Raw genomic sequence first — 21,956 nt, 5'->3', positions numbered from 1 at the left:
CAAATAGAAAAACTTACTCAGTTCACTATCCACACGCACTGCAGTCTTAGCACCCTCATACATACTTTTCACAGCATTCAACAACTTCCTGTCTACTCCATATATTGTTAATACTTTCCACCATCCTTGTCTATCCACCCTGTCATAAACTTTCTCCAAATCCATGAAGGCCGCATACAAATTCTTTCCCGTCTCTAGAAACTTTTCCACTAAAGATCTAAGAATGAATATCTGACCTACACAACCTCTTCCCTTCCTAAAGCGTCCCTGTTCTTCTCCAACTATTTCCTCTGTTATTTCCCTAACTCTGTCAGTAAGTATCCTACCGTATACTTTTCCGATTGCACTAAGGAGACAAATGCCCCTACGATTACCACACTCTTCTTTTTCCCCTTTCCCTTTGTACAAGGGAATAATTATACCTGACTTCCAATCATCCGGGACTTTACCTTTCTCCCAGGATAATCTGCACATCAACCACATCCATTCTACTACTATCTCTCCCCCATGCTTCAGCATTTCACCAAACACATCATCAATTCCTGGAGCTTTCCCCATTTTCACTTTCTTGAATGCTTCCACAACTTCCATTGTGTTGATTCTTATCACTCTCATTGCAAATATTTGATCCACACACCCTCTTCCACTCCTATAGCCACCCTGTTCATCACTCAGTAGGGCTTCTGATATCTCTCTTACTTTCTCTATAATAAGTCTTTCATATACCCTCCTTACAACACCCAATAAACTTATGTCCCGATAATTCTTGCACTTCCTTCGCCTACCTTTATTTTTGTACAGGGGTACAGTCACAGCCTTTTTCCATTCTGCTGGCACAGTGTCACTCAACTATGCCTTCTTACATATCTCCAAGAAGCACCTCATTTCGCTCTCTCCACTACACTTAATCATTTCTGCATACACCTCATCAACCCCAGCTGCTTTCCGATTTTTCAGCCTCTTCACTGCGTTCTTCACCTGTGCGAGTGTCACGTTTCCTGGCACTGCATTCCTTCTTTGCACACCCCCAACACCAATCGTGTTTACAGCCGCTCAGCTCTTTCTATTCCCATTCATCAGGCTCTCAAAATATTCTTTCCATCTGGTCCATACTTCATCCTCATGGGTTAGTAAATCTACCACTACCACCCTTCACACTTTCACGTTCCTTTCTTCTACATTTCCGCACCTCTTTGCAGAACAACTTCCTATTTTTAGAGCAAATTGCATACATTTTTCTTCCCAGATCATCATATATATATATATATATATATATATATATATATATATATATATATATATATATATATATATATATATATATATATTTCCAGACGCCTTAATCCCTTACGGGGTGACCATAAACAAATCGCCTCCACGTCGCCCTGTCCCTCGCCATTTCACTGCCCTGCTCCCAACTCACACCTCCCTCCCTCATATACCTCTCCATTCCATCTCTCCACCTCATCCTCGGCCTCCCCCTCCCTCTCCCTCCCTCCACCTCACTCACACACTCTCCTCGTCAGTCTCTCACTCTCCATCCTCTGCACATGGTCAAACTACCTCAATGTGTTCCTCCTAACGCTTCCTATCACATTCACATGCACACCACAACGCTCCTTCATTTCCTCATTTGTCAGCCTGTCTCTCCATGTGACTCCACAGGCTCCTCTTAAATAACTCATTTCCACTGCTCTCACTCTTGACTTGTGTCCTTCCAACAACGTCGAAGCTTCACTTCCATAAGTTAGAGTTGGTATCACAATATGACCATGTAGTAACTTTTTCACTTCCATGCTCACTTCCCTGTTTCTTATCACTGCTTTCAAGGAACCAGCAACCTTTCTTCCTTGTTTTACCCTTTCAAGCACTTCACCCTCTAAACTTCCATCTTTACTCATCACGCTACCCAAGTACTTAAACGTACTCACATTTTCCATTTCCTCACCGTCCAACCTCACTGTAAGTTCACTGACTTCACCTCTGTCAAAGACCATACCTCTACTCTTCCCTCCATTCACCTTTAGATTCCGTTTCTTACACACTCTTCCAAACTCATCCACCAAGCCTTGCAGCTCCCCTTCGTCTTCATTTAACAACACAGTATCATCTGCAAACAACAGTACAGGGAGTTTCCAAACACTGTACTCTCTCACTAGGGCCACTCCAACATCCACTGCCGTACCTTGAATCTCCTTTACTATCCCATCTATGTACTGATTGAACAACCATGGAGACATGACACATCCCTGTTTCAACCCAATCTTCAAAGAGAAAAACTCACTCAGTTCACCATTCACACGCACTGTAGCCTTAGCACCATCATACATACTCTTCACACCATTCAACAACTTCCCATCTACTCTACATATTCTTAATACTTTCCACAATCCTTGTCGATCCACCCTGTAATATGCTTTCTCCAAATCCATAAAGGCCGCATACAATTTCTTTCCCTTCTCTAGAAACTTTTCCACTAAAGATCTAATAATGAATATCTGATCTACACAACCTCTTCCCTTCCTAAAGCCTCCATGTTCTTCTGCAACTAATTCCTCTGTTATTTCCTTAATTCTTACTGTATATAAAGGTTATACCCCGCCTGTGACATTCCACTGCTGGTCCTAGGCCTCACACATACTTTTACACATGGTTTTGTTTGGGTGGATAACAGCAAATTTTACGCATCTTTGCTGGCTTATGACTCAGGTGGGGGGAATGCTTTTAGTCTGACCGCTGCTAGAGGCTCTTTTAGCAGAGTTGCATCCATTTAATCTAGTTGAATCCATTTAGTGTTGCTAGGTCAAAGCACCACTCAAACCTGCACCCCACTGTATGGTAGGACTCCATGAGGAAGTTCGTCTTCACCATCAAAGGGCCGCGACCACAAAAGTTTCAGGTTCAAGGGGTGCAGGAGATGGCTTAGCTGACTGCCTCTATGCCCTCTTCGTCCTTACCCTCGAAAGATCATTAAGACCTTCTCCAGCTCGGTTTTACCTCAAGAGGCTCTCAGGATAGGATGGGGTTGAGGTGGCCCTTCCATTGTCCTCCATGAAATACTCAACCCTTGAAAGGAGGATAGGTGGGGAATGAAAACAGCCAATACACCCCTATTGTCTGGTCTACGATTCTACTGGATCGATGACGTTTTGTGTGAAAGCTGCTGGTAAACCCATCTAGTGTTGTTTTACCAAAGTAATCTAGCCCTACTTGATCGAAGCAGTACTAAAGCCTCCTCACCACTACATGGTAGCACTCCACGACCAGCATATATATATATATATATATATATATATATATATATATATATATATATATATATATATATATATATATATATATATATATATATATATATATATATATACATCATCAGCCGTTTGAGTGTCCAATGCAGGACTGGCCTATCCCGACCGCAGTGGGAACAATACAACCAATGTACCTCTGCCAAGTGGCTTAGGCTGTCTAGTAGAGATTGTATGTAGGGTGAGAAGTGCGTGTAAGAGTGTTTGTAATGTTGGAGTGGCTTTGGATGTGTGTGTAGTCTGTGAACCAAGTGTAATCAGCCCGCACAAGCTGACTGAGTGCAAGCATACTTTATAGTATGTGACACTGGTTCCACCACAGCACCCTTTATGTCCGCTAAAGCAGTACGTGTTTGGGAGAACACTCCCAAAGTCTCTTACCCTAGCGGGGCCCAAACCCTGGTTCTCCCATTTACGATAATGCACACTTTATCATTGTACCACAAAGGCTCCATATATATATATATATAGATATAGATATATATAAATATATATATATATATATATATATAATATATATATATATATATATATATATATATATATATATATCTATCTATCTATAGCCCGACGCCCTAATCCCGCAAAGGGTGGCCGCAGACAAAACGCCTCCAAGTCACTCTGTCACCCACCATTTGACTACCCTCCCCCAACTCACCCCCCTCCCTCATATACCTCTCAACTCCATCCCTCCACCTCATCCTCGGTCTACCCCTCCCTCTCCCTCCCTCCACCTCACCCACATACACCCTCTTAGCCAGTCTTTCATTCTCCATCCTCTCCACATGTCCAAACCACCTCAGTGTATTTCTCCTAATCTTTTCAACCACATCCACATCTACCCCACAACGTTCCTTCACTTCTTCATTCGTCAACCTGTCCCTCCATGTCACTCCACATGCTCCTCTCAAGTAACTCATTTCCACTGCTCTCACTCTTGACTTGTTCCCCTCTTGCAAGGTCCACGCCTCGCTTCCATACGTCAGGGTAGGGATCACAATACCATCATGCAGTGACTTCTTAACTTCCATACTCACCTCCCTATTTCTCATCACTGCTTTCAGTGTGCCAACAACCTTCCTTCCCTGCTGTACCCTTTCACGTACTTCATCCCCCAAAGTTCCATCCTTACTCATCACACTACCCAAGTACTTGAATGAACTCACATTCTCCATATCCCCACCATCCAACCTCACTGCACACTCTGTGACTTCATTCCTCTCAAACACCATAACTTTACTTTTGTTTATATTAACTTTCAGCTTCCTCCTCCTACACACTGTCCGAAATTCATTCACCAAACCTTGCAACTCCCATTCATCTTCACTCAACAATACTGTATCATCAGCAAACAGCAACACCGGAAGCTTCCAAATCTCACCCTCATTCATTAGGGCCACCCCCACATCCACTGCCCTACCTTACACCTCCTTTACGACCCCATCCATATATATATTAAACAGCCATGGAGACATTACACACCCCCGTTTCAGTCCCACATTGAGATCAAAGAACTCACTCAGCTCACCACTCACTCGCACCGCAGCCCCAGCTCCCTCGTACATACCCTTCACAGCACTCAACAATTTCCCCTCCACTCCATATATTCTTAATACCTTCCACATACCTTTCCTATCTATTCTGTCATAAGCTTTCTCCAAGTCCATGAAGGCAGCATACACTTTCCTTCCCTTCTCTAGATACTTCTCCACTAAACATCTTAGAACAAATATCTGATCTACACACCCTTTTCCCTTCCTAAATCCCCCTTGTTCTTCTCCAACTAGCTCCTCTGTCATATGCCTAACCCTATCTATGAGTATTCTACCATATATTTTACCAGTCACACTAAGAAGGCAAATACCCCTATGGTTACCACATACTTCTCTCTCCCCTTTTCCTTTGTACAGAGGAACAATTATACCTGATTTCCAGTCCTCTGGAACCCTTCCCTCTTCCCAAGCCAATCTACACAACTTCCACATCCACTCCACAACAATCTCACCCCCATACCTAAGCATTTCACCACACACTCCATCAATTCCTGGGGCCTTTCCCAACTTAATCTTCTTCATCGCTTCCACTACTTCCGACCTACTGATCTCTTCCTCCCTCCTCTCATCTCTTCTTCTCCCAGCCATTCCCCAACCACTTATACTCACACTGCTCTCACTCTCTACATTCAACAAATTCTCAAAGTGCTCCTTCCATCTCCTCAATTTCTCTCTTTTCTCCACCAACAATCTATTATTCCTATCTTTCACTCCCCTACTATTTCCCCTTTCACACTGCCTTACTTTCTTTACCTCCTTCCAAAACAATTTCTTACTCTCCCTCCATTTTCACACTCAGATTCCTCCCAAACTCTTCATCCACTTTCTTCTTACTCTCCTTCACCAGTCTCTTAACCTCCTTTCTCCTGCTCACATATACCTCTCTCTTCTCTCTCTCATCTTCTCCCCTACCTCTACTCGTCAACCATTCACCATATGCCTTCTTCTTTTGTTCCACAGCTCGTTTCACCTCATCATTCCACCATGCTGTCCCTTGCACACCCTTGCATCTCCTCCTCACTCCACAAACCGCCTCCACACGCTGCGCTTATCTCTTCCGTGAATATCTTACATACGTCTTCCACCCCTTCCATCTGCTCTAGCTCATACCTTCCCAATCTTTCTTCCACTATGCTCTTATACTCTGTCCTCTTCTCACTATCTTGCAATTTCTCCACTCTTCTCACAGGAGCTGCTTCCTCCTGTCTTCCCCTTCGCCTCCTCAACCACTTTCTTTGCAGCTTTACCTTGGCCATCACTAAGTGATGGTCCGAGACTCCATTCCCCCACCCTCTCCACACCCTTGCATCCAACACTTGTCTTCTCATTCGCTCATCCACACACACGTAGTCTATCATTGCCTTTCGTTCAACAAGTTCACCATCCATCCTCCTCATTACTCTCCATGTATACCGGTGGATCATCTTATGACGAAAGTAGGTGTTGGCTATTGCCAACCCCTTACCAGCACAGATGTCCACCAAAGCACTACCATTCCCATCTACTTCCGCTGGCACACCCCACTGACCAACCACTCCATCCACTCGTACATTCCCGACTTTGCCATTCATGTCTCCAATCAACAGCGTTCTCTCGCTCCTCTCAAACTTGTCCATACATGCTTCTACTCTCGCCCAAAACTCATCTTTCACTCTTGCCACTCGATCCTCAGTTGGAGCATACACACATACAATCGCCCATGCTTGTATACCTACTTTCATCCTCACCCATACAATCCTTGCACCCGTTGTTCCATACTCTCTTATATTCTCCTTCCACTTCTTGCTTATCATCAGACATATATATATATGTGTGTGTGTGTGTGTGTGTGTGTGTGTGTGTGTGTGTGTGTGTGTGTACATAGACAGATAGATAAAATGATGGGGAGATGTAACAATCCCTGTATGTGAAGAAGGTGACTCGTTAATACCTCATCCAGTTTGAATAAAATTCTAGTTGGAGGAAGTGAATCGATTTGTGTGTGTGTGTGTGTGTGTGTGTGTGTGTGTGTGTGTGTGTGTGTGTGTGTGTGTGTGTGTGTGTGTGTGTGTGTGTGTGTGTGTGTTGTTTCTAAACTAGCGGCCATGGCCTCCCTGTTCATTTCTCCGTGGGTGTACAGGGCAGTCTTGGGTTGGAAAGTCACTCATTAAAAGATTTTATTACTGTCTTGAGGAAACTGTTGTGAACATTTTTTTTTTCTTGTCAGCCGTAGTTTGCAGAGAATACGTAGAGGGAAAGCAAAATGAATTGCTGGAACTTAAAATCGACTCATTTCTACAGACAGTTTTGTGAAGAAGAGCGCCAAGGTCTTCGGGGTTAGAATGGAAAGCTTCCATATCAGCAAATTGACTGTCTGAGTGTTCAGTTGGTCTTGTGTTCCTTTCTCTGCAATTTTTTTTTTATTTGTTCATCATGAAACTGAACAGGCAATATGGGTTCCACATGGAAGATCTCTTTTTTATCTTTTTTGTCTCAACCATCTATTCTTCACTCCTCACATGACAGCAAACCTTGAGCAAACGGCTGGATGGTGGTTAGTCCGTGGTTTGAATTAATTTAACGATGTGCAGTTGTTATGTAAACTAAGAATTTATACCTGAAATTTGTGAACTTGGGGCAAACCTTAAGCTAACAGCTGGATTGTAGGTGTCCCACGGTTTGATTAAATTAATGGTATGCAGACTTCATCGACAAATTTAAATGAGTTTTTGTGAAGCTAGGGAACGCTCAAAATATTGCTGGAGAGTTTTTTGTGGTAAACCTAAGATAATAAACAAGTATATATTTGCATTACAGTAGATTACCGTACATGATTCATAATTGCTTTCACTTGTTTCTGGCTAGAAGGTTAGGCTTTTCTTTATTTTTCCTTGAATGAGAATCAATCAACCGTTAGAGTCAAGATGTGACTTAGCTTAATATAGCCATTAAGCAAATGCAACCATTATTTGGTAACTGGAAAAAAAAAAATGAAAGAAAAGCATTCGGGTGTCGAATGTTAATTGCCCGCCAGAATTTGTTGTTGGCCAAGTCCAAGATTTTGGCCATATCTTGATACCCTGAAGGTTTCATGTCGATTGCTCATGCCATTCATGAGATAGGTGCTAAGAGGAAGGTGATATGAACTAGTTGACTTTTGGCAACCATTTTGGTGACCTTGACCTTGACCCCGAGTGCCCATTTTCGAACCCGGCCAAGGTTTTGGTCATATCTTGATACCCTGAAGGTTTCATGTTGATAGGTCAAGCTGTTCATGATATATAATGGTGCTAAAGGCGGGCGACAAAAACTAGTCGACCTTTGGGAGAAATTTTGCTGATCTTGTCCTTGGCCCCGACTGCCCATTTTCAAATTCGACCAAGATTTTGGTCATATCTTGATACCCTGAAGGTTTCATGTTCATAGCTCAAGAAGTTCATGAAATATAATGGAAACACACACACACACACACACACACACACACACACACACACACACACACACACACACACACACACACACACACACACACACACACACACACACACACACAGGCAAGCAAAAACATATCGCTCCAGCTTGAAAAGCTGGGCAATGATATTTAGATGTTTTTAGCCTGCAGAAGTTTGTGATAGGCCTATAGTATTATCCTTATTCTTTGAAAGAAACGCCAGATGAATATATTGTAATACTGTATTCTTCTCTAAGGTGCGTATACGCACATTTATTTCATAATTTTGCAGGTAACCGGTGGTGCACCTTTGATCTCAGCGCTCAGAGTAACGAAAATGTCAATCACATGTAAATCACATCTTGTGGCTCGATTCGTAGAGTACTGGGACAGGAGCACGTGGTGGAAGGCATGCGGCGACTTGAGTTCATGAGTTGGTCAGTTTATATATTCATTTATTATTTTTTATTTATTTTTTATTCATTTATCATATAAATCCTACTAGGGCAACGTAGCTTCCGACATTTATGCTTAAATTTGGGCAAAATCGGGTTTGGCAGTTTGAGCAAACCAAAATATGGTTAGCTAGCAAAGATGTCTGGTTCGATCCTGGTTAGTGGTCAACGGTTCGGTTAAATTTGCTCTAACTGCAAAAGTTCAAGACTGTGTTCAATGAAAACCATAGAACAATGTTAGCCTTAGTTTACTGGGAATATTAAACCAACTTCGAGATAACATTTGGTATGGAGGTCACCAGCCAAAGAACAAACTCAACCATACCATTGACTTTTCCTTTCATTTGCGCGTTCGTTACTTTAATAATGCTTTATTGATCTTTATTCACTGAGTTAATGTAATCTCATACCCAATATGATCATTCAAGTGACGCTTCTGTGTTTTCTTATTCCAGTGATGATGCAGATGGGGTTCACAGATCTCATATTTAGTCTGGGAGGGAAACAGAATAATAAAGTTTGGGAACCACTGATGCCGATAGATCAGCAGTCAAAAGTGATGGGTCCAGGTCACATTTCAGGTGTGGCGGTATCTCATGAGTGCCTGATCTGATCGGGGTCAAACTTAGCACATATACTGCATGTGGAAATGGGATGAAGTAATCCGATTTTGGTACATAATTTCTGGTAAAGCTTCACTGTCTTCTTTGAAATATCTTTCTTGTATATTCTGATATTACTTAACTTTACTGAATATATTTTCCTTCACTAAATTATCGTGACCCACGTTTTTTCAGTTTAGTTATCCCATGCAGCAAAAAACGTTGTCTTGACGTTCGGCCAACATTGCCAATGAACTAAGGTTAATGATGGTCTATAGTTTTCAGTAAACGAGAAAATATATAGAATTTTTGCAGGTAGTGCGATGGTAAACTGACCATAAGCCATTAATCAGGATCGAACTTGAGAAAAATGTGGTAGCAAACCAAATTTCCATTTCCTCAAACTGCCAAATCAAATTTTCCCCACTTCCGAGTGTAGGGACCAGAGACCAGTCCGTTCCAGGTAGTTAAAAAAAAAAAAAAAACAATGACTAACTTTTGAACTCAAACTGCAACACTTCACTCACCACGAGTTCCAGCTGAGCACAATACCAATGACTGCAAGATAAAAATTGTACGGGTGGACATTCCAATGAGTTTAGTGATGAGGCCAAATTTGTACCAATAGTTACCTGCAAAATTATGAATTAAGGATGTGTATACGCAGTGTCAGTGGCTGGCGTTCACACTACTGAAGAATATTGACGTCTAAAGCCGAAATGATGGCATGGGCCATCGAAAACCAGGTGTCTAGGGAATCTAAGGTGACAGACAATGCATTTTTTTTTTCTTTTCCTGTCACGCTTTGAAGTGACTGCCAGTTTCTTTAGTCACTACTGCGTCATGCAGGGAGGTGGGTAAATGGCATTGCCAGTCTACTGCATGATGGGAGTGCTAAGAATGATGGGTTACACTTCCACATCCTCTGGTTCTCTTGCTGCCAATGCTGGCCGCCAGGTCTCTGCCACATCCACCCCTATCAAGCCACGCATTCATGCATGGAAGGGGTTGTGTGAAAGTGCGATCAGGAAGGAACTGAAGGTGATAGTATCGTCAGTGTCGAGTGTGAAACTGTCACTTGAGAATGGAAATCACCGCCTCGAGTGTGATATATCCAAGTTGCGTTCCCATGCCTCCTCTCATAACTCCTTGCCACCACTTGAGTGACCCTGCTGACCCTACAGAGCCGGCAAACTTCCCCTACCCTTCTGATGCCACGGGAGAGACCTCAAGCTTTCGGGCTATGAGGACGAGGATAGGTGGTCAGAAGTCACGTGCAACCCAGCCACTTTTACAGAGCCCATGGGTCACCACCGTCTCACTACTATTTCTGTAGGTCATTGTCATTCCTGTAGTGAACTAAAAATTCAACGAATTAAGTCCCTTCTAAGTAAATTTTTAGAGGATGGAATGTTGGATTGAAACTGGGATGTGCCATGCCTCCATGGTTGTTCAATCTGTATATGGATGGGGTTATTAAAGAGATACAAGGTAGGCTTTAATGAGAGAGGGCAACGTATGGAAACTCCCTGTACTGTTGTTTGCAGATGACACTGTACTGTTAAGTGAAGACTGTGTGAAGCTGCAAGGCTTGGTGAATGAGCTTGAAAGTGTGTATAAGAAACGGAATCTAAACGTGAATGCAGGGAAGAGTAAAGATATTGTCCTCGAGAGAAATGAAGCCACTGGATGTACAGCGATGTTGGATGATGGAGAAATGGAAAATGTAAGTGCAATTAAGTACCTGGGTAGTGTGATAGTACGGATGAAAGGTTGGAGGGTGAAGTGCTTGAAAGGGTACGACAGGGAAGAAAGGTTGCTGGTTCTTTGAAGTAAAAAAAAGTCGCCACATGACAATATTGTGATACCAACTCTAACGAATGGAAGTGATGCTTTGGCCTTGTTGGAAGGTCACAAGTCAAGTGCGAGAGCAGTGGAAATGATTTATCTGAAAGGTCCATGTGGAGTTACATGGAGAGACATACTGACAAATGACGAAGTGAAAGATTGTTGTGGTGTGGATGTGACAGAAAGCGTTAACAGAAATACACTGAGGTGGTTTGGCCATTTGGAGAGTATGGAGAGCGAGAGACTAACGAGGAGAGTGCATGTGAGTGAGGTGGAAGGGGGGAGAGGGAGGGGGAGGCCAAGGATGAGATGGAAGGATGGAGTGGAGAGGTATATGAGAAAAGGGGGTGTAAGCTGGGAGCACGGCAGTGGAATGGCGGGGAACCGAGCGACGTGGAGGCGATTTTTTTGTGGCCATCTTTACAGTATTAAGGTGCCTGGCAATAGATGGATAGAAAACTGTGCTATAGAAAATGTGTTTGCGTGAAAATGAAGTGATTTGTTTGTGGCAATTACTGTGTGCCATAAGGTTTAAACTTTGGTATTCACCCCTCCCACACATCATAGGGCATAGTGCCATTCAGAAACACCCGAAAAAACTGGACAGCTTTGCCGCAACACTAAAAGCTGCCTCTTTATTTCACCATCTTGCTCAAAAATGCATCCACCTAGACACCCGGAGATGCTTACAGGAGAGCGACGTAGGACTGGCAAGTACAGTACTTTCGTCTCTTTCACTGAATATCCTAGGCGGTGTACTTACTGATATATGATGGTTAGAAAATAGTTTTTTAAAATATTCCTCTATACTGTGAGTGGTGAGCCAGATTAAACTCCGGACTCCCTACAGGCTACAAATTTCTGCTCATTTCCATTGTCAATATCCCAACGTTACCCTAATCTTTGCACATGTCTACACAGCCTCTGGTCTAAATTTATCTCTTACGTAACTTCTGCACGTCGTAAATCTAACCAATCCATGAAGTAACCACAATCTAACCACTAGCATAAGATCTGTCCCACATCCACAGAAGCTCTACTACAGAATCATGATTTACGTAACGTCTGCACACTGGTAATCAAGCCAAACCATGAGGCAACCAATGTCTAACTGTTAACTTATGATTTACCCGAAGTTGACAAAAGCACCAGTGTTAAATCATCGCTTGCATAACGTCTGCATATGTTAAATAAATCCAAACCATGGGATAACCACCATGTGGGATGGTACTACAAAAGCCAGGATCAATGCAACCAAAATGTCTTGATCCAGTCAGCTACATCTATGTGTTTTCTGTCAAATACAAATTGAAGAGGATTTCCTACCTCATAAATCAACTTCATATGATTTGTTCAACTATGTGCACACTCGAACTGATCTTTGAATTAAGACAGCCAGGTCCTATCAGTAAGCACCTGTGAGAGATCATACTCAGATACCAGTTCTCAAGTCCCAGTGCCTCCTGCAGAAGTATCACGTTTATCTTCTGCATGATGACCTCATCGATATCTGGTCTCATGCCTCAGACTTACTTGTCTGACACAGCCTGTTGAGAGAGGAAGGGGAGAAGTCAAAGGTCATGACACATAGGGTGTCATTGACGTAATGATGACGTATGACTGAGTTTGACACTGTCCTTCACTGCAACCTTGCCACCAGTTACATCACTCACTAGGCCTCTTTTTTGTTCATCAGCCGCCGACATAGTCGACATACTCGTACACTGATGTCTAGGTCGTTGCCATTAGTGAAGCAACATTGCCCACTGGTCCATCACAAGTCAGTACTGTAGAGGAGAACCAGCAGAGCATGTAGCTTGTCAGAGGTGTGTTGGACCTGAAAGGTTCTAGCTGTGGTGGTTGCTGCACCCAGGTAGCTGAGGGCAGTAATGGCCTAGGTGGTGACTGGATGTGGAAGTGATCTGGACCAGGACTGGCAGTGATGGCAGCCTGCTGGGGGTTGCTGGGAACCTGTCAGTGTTGGTTGGGTCTCCTCTTATAGTGTAACTTTGGAGAGTCCTTCATCCTTGTGTGAGGTGGCTGATAATAGGTCACATACTCTGCTTGAATGATGGTGGTAGTATCTGGGAATGGTAGTTGAATCTCACCAAGGTGTGGTTAGCCAAACGCTAGACAGGAGGGTGATGGGGTGAACATCAATGTCGTGGGTCTATGTCCTGTGCTTCTCGCCCTGGCATCCTCCAGAGGTCCTCTGAGAATCTCAACATGCCATGCATGGTGCCTCCCACCTTAGTTAGACCATTTATTTTTGTTGTTTGCTGGCAGTCTTCTGTCAAATGCACCGGTTTGAGGGGAGGCGGTGACTGAGTCAGTAGAGAGGTGGTGTACTGTCCAAATGGATGCGGGTTTGAATCGTGCCTGAGGCACTGGATTTGAATTTCGTTAAACAAAAGTACAGATCAACCAAAGATCTACCAACATGTCAAAAAAAACACACATGCTGATGCCAGTACACTAGTCCTGTATGAGAGCCCTTGCATGCATTCAGTATGGCCAATGAATGTCAGTGCCGAAGTGGTGACGTGAGAGGTGTATGGTACATAGGAGGGCTACTGGACCTTTGGATGTCTAGATGCTCATAGGGGCACCTCCCTTAGCACCTTCAGTCCATCTGAGGTCCTACAATTGACAAGTGGGTGCCAAGTCACCTTAGTGTGCAAAACAAAAGCCTGTTTTGGATGTGGCTGTGCCTGCACTGCCTAAAAGAGAGAAACTGAGAGAATACAGCTGGAAAACAATACCTAATTGTTTCTGTAGAGGCTCAGACAGCTATCACTAGACCAAGGCATTCCACACCCCTGTGAACACCCATAGTTGACCTGCAGAATCCTCATCCTTGGGGTAGAGGACACACTCCCGGTGAAGGATAAACCAGATGCTCAGTCAGAGATCAGGATTCTCATTGTTTAGTGGTGTTCTTGTTGCTGTAGCAATGCCAGGCCCATCTGAATATGACCTTGCCAAACTTGAAGCTCAAGTTCTCCGTTCCTACAGTCCACAATCCCCCTGCAGAGAATGAGGATGGAGTTGATGGACGTTTGTATAATCAGGCAGCAGAGCCGCCTGGGTATGTTGGTGCAGCTAAAGGAAGTCATCCCTCACCTCGACCTTCAGTCTGGTGCTGTGGCCTGATATGATACTGAGCCTTGGCCCAAGGCAGTCTAAGTACCTGTAAGCTATTCAGTCATATAATCTACCTTGGGGTTTCTCGATCATTTATTGCTCTACACACCTTTCTGAGTTTCATTTAACTCTGTGGCATCCCTCATACCTGTTGTTTATTGGATGAGCAATGGTGACATGTGAATCTATCATTCAAGATCATACCATGTGTTGGGAGAAAACGGTTACCAAATGCACATAATGTGTTCCAAATTGGAGGCAGTTTAGCGACTAACCTAGCATCACTAGAATGTGTCAGAGTTTACATGTTTTGCCACTTTAAAGCGTTTAAAACATTACGTTTTTTTCCACGAATATAAAATATCACATAATACATGCTGCCCTTTTCAGTTAGGAATGTATTCTAAATTATAATAATTTTCAATATTTACGATATGGAAGTTAGCACATAGAATGATAAGACTTATGAAAATTGATCATACGCCCGGTACTTAAATTTGGGTGACCTTTTCATAAATTTACTTTGACCTCTGATGTTCCCTTTCTTTTCCTATGTGGCCCCCCAGAAATGTGGCATGGCTCCCTGGGGGACCATATGGCCCACACTGATCACCACTGATGCAAATGGCTTAGTAATGCAACACTTGAACAATATTAATTTTCCTGTAATTTGTTTCATTTCAAAGATCTGCGAAGGGAACTGAAAGGAATTACTGGCTCCTACATATTTCCAAAGGTAGCACTGTGACAGTGCAACACTCTTGCATTATAGTCTGTCTGAAGGCCAAATATTAATGTTTTCTTGTAATACTGACAATCGATTGATAATTCTTAAACTAAATTACCTGATGCTTTATCCTTCCACCAAGTTTAGTTCAGATCAGATCAAAACTAGCCCTCTGATCTCGTCCTTTTGCCTATTGTTCTAAAAACGAATACCTTCACTCGTGGCTAACTGCTTATTCTACCACTGTAAGTTCCGTTCTAACCGAGCTATTTCAGTAACAGGGCTGAGTTTTGACTGTCATCTGTGACTGCTGGTTCTCAAATAAAAAATTCATTTCTTGTCTGGCACTCAGTCCTTCCTCCAAGTTTGGTTGGAATTAGATCAAAACTGTTTGATTTGACCTTACCATATGATCTCGATCTTTGATCTATTTTTCTTAGATCATGTAATCCGAGGCTAACCCTCAAACCTTTACCAGGTTTTGTTCAGAGCAGATAAAAAATGTCTGGGTTATGCTTTCCATATACTAACAAATATACTCGCCGATCGAAACATTACACCACCACACTAAGCGTGGTGAGTGGAGTACTAATCATTTTTTCCACGAAAGTGCATCATTTTGTTACATGTGCGTTACCGTGAAATTGCACTGAGCTGTGCACCCCATAAACTTTTAGAAATATGAGGGGCGATGGATGCTCATTAGGCTTCCTAAAGTATACAAAACCATTTTGGACAGTATTATTTACAGCCACTTCCCACGAATTTTATATCTGACACCCCACCCATCGCCATCATCATGTTGTTGTTGTCGTCATTGTTACTCATGATGATGATGATGATGATGATGATGATGATGATGATGATGATGATGATGATGATGATGATGATGGTGATGATGATGATGATGATTATGCTAGTCGTCTGTATCATGAGCACTGAAGATAGGATCAAATCACAATAACATGAAAACACAGTGAGGAGAAAATATGAATAATCACCATTGGCTGGGACTTGCATTTATTTGCTTGTATGTCTATTCATTTAGTAATCGAACCTTTGGTATTCTAAGTTACACCACGTAGGCGAAATAAACCACACTAACAGTGTTCATCTTAAGTCGCACCTACAACGTTTAACGGGTAAAGCCATTCTAGTGACTATAAAGGGTGCATCGCTGTTAATGTCCATCACCTACATTTATGCTATCTTCTTGTCCCTTCACACCTCCTCCAATCGTCATAATTATGTACTCACATGTACCCCTTCCACCACCCATTATGACAGACGTGGAGGCCCATGAATACTATGGCTTCGTTTCATAGTGTAAGACGGATTGAAAGGTGGGAAGCATTAGGAGGAGGGTCATGTAGGATAGCAGGCTGGTTACCTTTGTCCATTCAGGAAGAAGTTCAGCAAACGCCCCGCTCCACTTACTGGTTTAGCACTTTCCGATATGAACTTAAAGCACGAGAGGGTGACGGTTTACGCAAGAACCTATTTTGTGGCAGTAATTTATGAAAGTGAGCATGAAAGTAAAAAGTCGGTGCATGACAACGGACGGAAGTTAAGCCTGGATCATGTTTAATGGACGCAATTCAAGAGTATGCAATGAGTGTGAGTTACTTGAGAAAACAGGTGCACTTACATAGGAACACAGAAAAGTGAAGAAGTAAATCAGCGTTGTGGTATTCATGTGGGTGTGACTGAAAGTGTTAAGAGAAATACCCTGAGATAGTTTGGCCATGTGGGGAGTACTGGGAATAAATGACTGACTAGAAAAGTGTATGTGAGAGGTGGAGGGAGAGAGGAGACTGAGAACAAAGCTGTGTGTGAGTTGGGGGGAGGGCAACCAAATGGCAGAGTACAGAGCGACATGGAGACAATATACTTGTGCTCAACCCTTGCGAGACTAAGGGAAATGGATAAGGCTACAGACAGATAGATAACATTTATGGAAGTGATGTGATCATTAGACTTGGCTACAGTGCATGCCACACTAATGAACGAAATCAGTAGCGAGACAGAGAAGCTAAACATTACTATAAAAAAAAAAAAGACTGCCAGAATTTAAAGGTGTGTGTATATATATATATATATATATATATATATATATATATATATATATATATATATATATATATATATATATATATATATATAGATAGATAGATAGATAGATATATATATATATATATATATACTATCGCCGTTTCAGATAAGATATTACGGCCGTAAAAAACAGATACAGTATATGCAACAGTTAATTCCCTCACTGCTTCTTGTGTGTATCTCCATTCCGTGAACTGAGGTAGAGTATGTTTGAGGTCACGGCAGCGAACCGCATTCTCGTTGTCTTAGGAGGTTTTTGGCACTTCTTCTTTAGATACTTATTTTGCACACTAGGCATTCATAGCTTCTTGCTTGCTATAAATAAATTTTCGATATCAACAATGACTGCATCAGTAACATTTAAAAAAAATTATTACTCTCCGTACATATAACAACAGAATCCAGAACTGGTTAAGGAAGAGGTGTCAAGAGCCTCGTTAATCGACAACTATGCAACAAATGTTGCAAAAAAGCTGCAGTGCAACCTTCTGACGTAATGGAAAGGTATGTACAGTTACCTCCACTTCTAACGAGTACAGCAGGTGGTGTGTTTGGTGAAATGTGGCACCATTGTGTTTGTTTACATTATAGTAACAGTGAATGGGCAGACCGTCAGAGCTTCTCCTCCGCTACAGTATCTAGTACCCACAGCAACAATGTTTTTTCAAGTCATACTCTGTCTGCAAATCCAAGAGCTTGCCACGTATGTAGAATAGAAGGTTGAGGGAAAAACAATTAGTAATGGCACTGGCTCGCATTGTTTCTCTGACAGGAGATGGCTGTGAGGCAAGGTGGAACGAGTGGAGAGGGGACAGGTGGTGGCTGAACCGGGGTGACCATAAATGATTCATGATTAAGCATGTGACACAACGGTAATGCCATGTTGTGAAGAAAAACAGTCATTATATTCGCAAACCATGGTATAAACAGATGTCCTGTTTCATAGAATTATAGCTATTTTGAGTGTTGGACAGCTATTGGCTGTTGCGAAAGTGTTGTGCAGTCACCATACTGATGGATCACGCGGAGGTAATGAGAGACTGTATTTACATAATGAATGGATATTTTGATTATAATAAAAAAGAATCGGTGTTACGGATGTTCAGTCCAAAATTGATGTCGGTTTCTTCGAGGTGCTATTTCATTAGTGTGGGTAGTTTTGACACAGCATCCACAAATATTGATCATCGATTATTATATTCTCTTATTAGTTTTCAAACAAGTATTGCACATTCAGGCCTTCCTTAGCTTCAGACGGATTATACTATTTAATCGTGGGTCTCCACTCACACACTGTTCATCCAGAGGGAGCATTACTGTATTTCCCATACCAACACCAAACATCATATATGTTGGTGATGACCTTTACTTCCACCTGCTCACCATCTCACTCGCTCCTACTCCACAACAATCCACTTCCACACACACCTTACAATGCACGGCGCATTTCACGTCATGATAGTTTAGGTCCTGCTTCCGGTTGTCCTACAAATGATATACTATGTGTCCATTTTCTGTCACTGAAATTCCAAAGATAGTATAGGGCCAGTAGTCACTGTTACAGAGACATGGACCCACTATCTTTCCCTGGGTCTATTATATCGCATTGTAGCAACTTGTAATTCCATGAGTGAACCTGTGTGTGTGTGTGTGTGTGTGTGTGTGTGTGTGTGTGTGTGTGTGTGTGTGTGTGTCTCTCTCTCTTTCTCAAACACACACACACACACACACACACACACACACACACACACACACACTCACACTCAAAATTCCGGCCCTTCCTCGTATAATGGGTAACGAGACCTGATATTGGATTCCTTATCATATCGCATCAATACGACGAGAGTGCAGCCTTATCAATGGCCTTGAGTAAATCTACTGGATGACGTGGAGTAGCTTCAGAACCCGACGGCATTTTTCGTAAAACGAGGTGTTAGAGTTTTATCATCCAGGTGCTGGAACACCAAGGTTGGTTAAGTTTACGTAGACGCTCCAGCAGTACTCAATCTTTATCCTACCGTAAGTCCAGCTTATCCTTGGCTGTGTTATACTGTCTAAGCAGTATTATGACACGGTGCATAAAACACTCCTTACTTTATAAAATTGCATTGTTCACTGTATTGTTTCTGTTGGTAGAATACAAGCTCTCATTCAGACTGCTGGGAGGTGAATGTGTGTTCAATGGTCAGTCAGTAGTCACCAAAACCGCGACTTTGGCTGCTATCTTGGCAGGAAAGTGAGTAAGTCGGTGAAGTGTATTACCAGACACCCTGCACAAACACACGTAGGCTATACGCAATTTTACTCTCTCCCAGCACCACCACGCCACCTGCTGTATATATTTTGCGTGGCCGTGGTCACAGACTAAAACCTTGTGTTATAATGGCAGACAATAGACAGATATGCGTGGTAAAGGAAATATTGCTCACTCTGGATAAACAATTTGTGACTGTTGACACACGGTTAAATAGTAAAATGCGTCTGGAGCTATGGAGGGCCTGAATGTGTAACACTTCTATAAAAACAAATGTATGAATGTTTTAAAGAGAGTGCAATATACGATGATCAATGTTTGTGGATGTGTCACAACTATCCAGACTAATGAAATAGCACCTCGAAGAAGGCAACATCATTTGTGGACTGAACATCCGTAACACATTATTTCATTTATTATAATAAAAATATGCCTTCATTATGCAAACACAGTATCTCAATACCTCCGCGTGATCCATCAGTATGGTGACTGTACAACATTTTCGCACAAAAAGCCTATAGCTGTCCAACACTCAAAGTAGCTATAATCCTATGCAACAGGACATCTGTTTATACCATGGTTTGCGAATATAATGATTGTTTTTCCTCACAATAAAACAGCCTGAATGATGCACAACATGGCATTACAGTTGTGTCACATGCTTAATCATGAATCATTTAAGGCCACCCCGGTTCAGCCACAAAAATGTTATCGCAGTTCAGTTGCACATTCACTAGACCCAGGTGAATCACGTTTCGAGACACCGGACATCACACCCTCTAACATTTATGCACAACTACAGTTGTTCACCACACTGTATGACGAACATTAAGACTCCGACATTCATCCAATTCACGTTATTGCATACGGAGGTACAGATCACCTCAGAACATCTGTATAATCACACCCTTCATCTTTCTAAACGAAACACGACAAAGTTTCGATACATGCGCCCCCACCACCTGTCCCTCCTCCCCTCCGTTCCACCTCGCATCACAGTCATCTTTTGTCAGAGAAACATTGGAAGCCAGTTGCATTACTATCTGTTTTCCTCTCTACCTTCCACTCTACATACGTGGCAAACACTTGGATTTACAGACAGTATGACATGACAGAACATTGTTTCTGTGGGTACTAGATATTGTAGCGGAGGGGAAGCTCTGCCGGGTCTGCCCATTCACTTACTATTACTGCGATGTCAACAAACACAGTGGTGCCACATTTCACCAAACACACCATCCGCTGTACTCATTAGAAGAGGAAGTAACTGTACGAGGAGTCATGGCATTGTATTGTATAAATTATCTTTCTATTACATCTAATCACAAACGTGCAGAATTATTAATAATCGAATTACAACAATTGCTGTGTTACCAGGTACGGGATGAGCTATCTGGTGAGCTGCCTTCTGAAGAGATCATCCCAATTCACGACATCGACTCTCGCTGGCCTTGTCGCTACAGGTTCGCCAGCCTGCCACCCCTGCCTCATACCTGACTTGTCATATTCAGAGTTTAAGGTGTGAATGTGAATGCTTCTGTGTTCTTTAATGTACACTCATACGCTTAACTACCTGCCCTCAACACCAGGATCCCACTACATAAAGTCTACGTGGTCTATGTGTCATTTTATATTATGGTTACGCATACAACCAAACCAAAGTAGTTGTTAAATTTAGTAAGAAAATTATTTCTTTTCTGTATACATTCATTTCCGTATAAGTAGGCCCATCTCCTTTGACGCACCACCACCTGCTTGTGGTATAAGTCTCCCTCACATCTGATATTTTTAAAGGTTCTTAACTCAAATAAGTCAGCAGTATCTTTGATATTTTCTTCGTCAAATAACTCCGCTTCACGTTTAGTCTGCTGCTGACTGCCCTGTTTCAGACTTGCTGTCTTTCACATCAAGGACTATATTATTATCGTTTGATGTGGAGGTTCTCTTACACCTCTTGCTTACCAGTTTAATTCTGCATATGACATGTTAATTTATATTATTTGGGACAACTATTTAAGAATTAAGAAAGAAAAATACAAGTACAGAATAAACTACAAATGCTAAGATGGGGAACTAGTGAGCCATCTAAGCCCTCGACAGTAAGGGCTGTAAACCATTTCATACCCAACTGCATCAGAATGACGTAAATAACACCTGATGTGCCTCTTCCCATTCTTTCGTTATACAGTGACAATCCACACACCTGACATACCTTAACACTCTGATGACGAAATGAATCTTTTTTTTTTTTTTTAATCATATTACCAACAGCCGATTTTACTCAGTTTAAGACTGGCCTTTTGTCGTCACCGCTATCTTTCTGACAGCAATAATATACTGTTGCTAACGCCATGCGATTTTATTTAGCTTACTGTGGGATTAGCTTTTCATGTTTATGGTAGGGCTATATGAAGTGTCTGGGAATGGGATAGCCATTTGGATTAAAAGAAGGCATCATTTCCCTCTGCGAAAATTAGATTAACACAAACAGCTGTCGATAATACCTGTCTGGGAATGAAAACCATA

At 42.2% G+C, this 21,956-nt stretch overlaps 1 protein-coding gene across 1 annotated transcript in view; it reads left to right on the top strand.

Moving 5' to 3' along the window:
• The window catches only part of LOC145398454 (dipeptidase 1-like), a 560,071-nt gene extending 539,144 nt beyond the window's left edge, over positions 1-20,927 (top strand). Inside the window, exon 10 of the mRNA XM_080271334.1 lies at positions 20,808-20,927. Within this exon, the coding sequence (XP_080127460.1) occupies positions 20,808-20,927 (120 nt within the window). The remainder of the gene's footprint in view (positions 1-20,807) is intronic.
• The last annotated feature ends 1,029 nt before the right edge of the window (positions 20,928-21,956 follow it).

The sequence above is a fragment of the Coenobita brevimanus genome, chromosome 45 (assembly GCF_032717465.1).
Source record: "Coenobita brevimanus isolate Jiangsu-jjx chromosome 45, ASM3271746v2, whole genome shotgun sequence".
Taxonomy (NCBI): domain Eukaryota; kingdom Metazoa; phylum Arthropoda; class Malacostraca; order Decapoda; family Coenobitidae; genus Coenobita; species Coenobita brevimanus.
The sequence above is the reverse complement of the archived record's forward strand: the minus strand, read 5'-3'. Positions and strand labels throughout refer to the sequence as shown.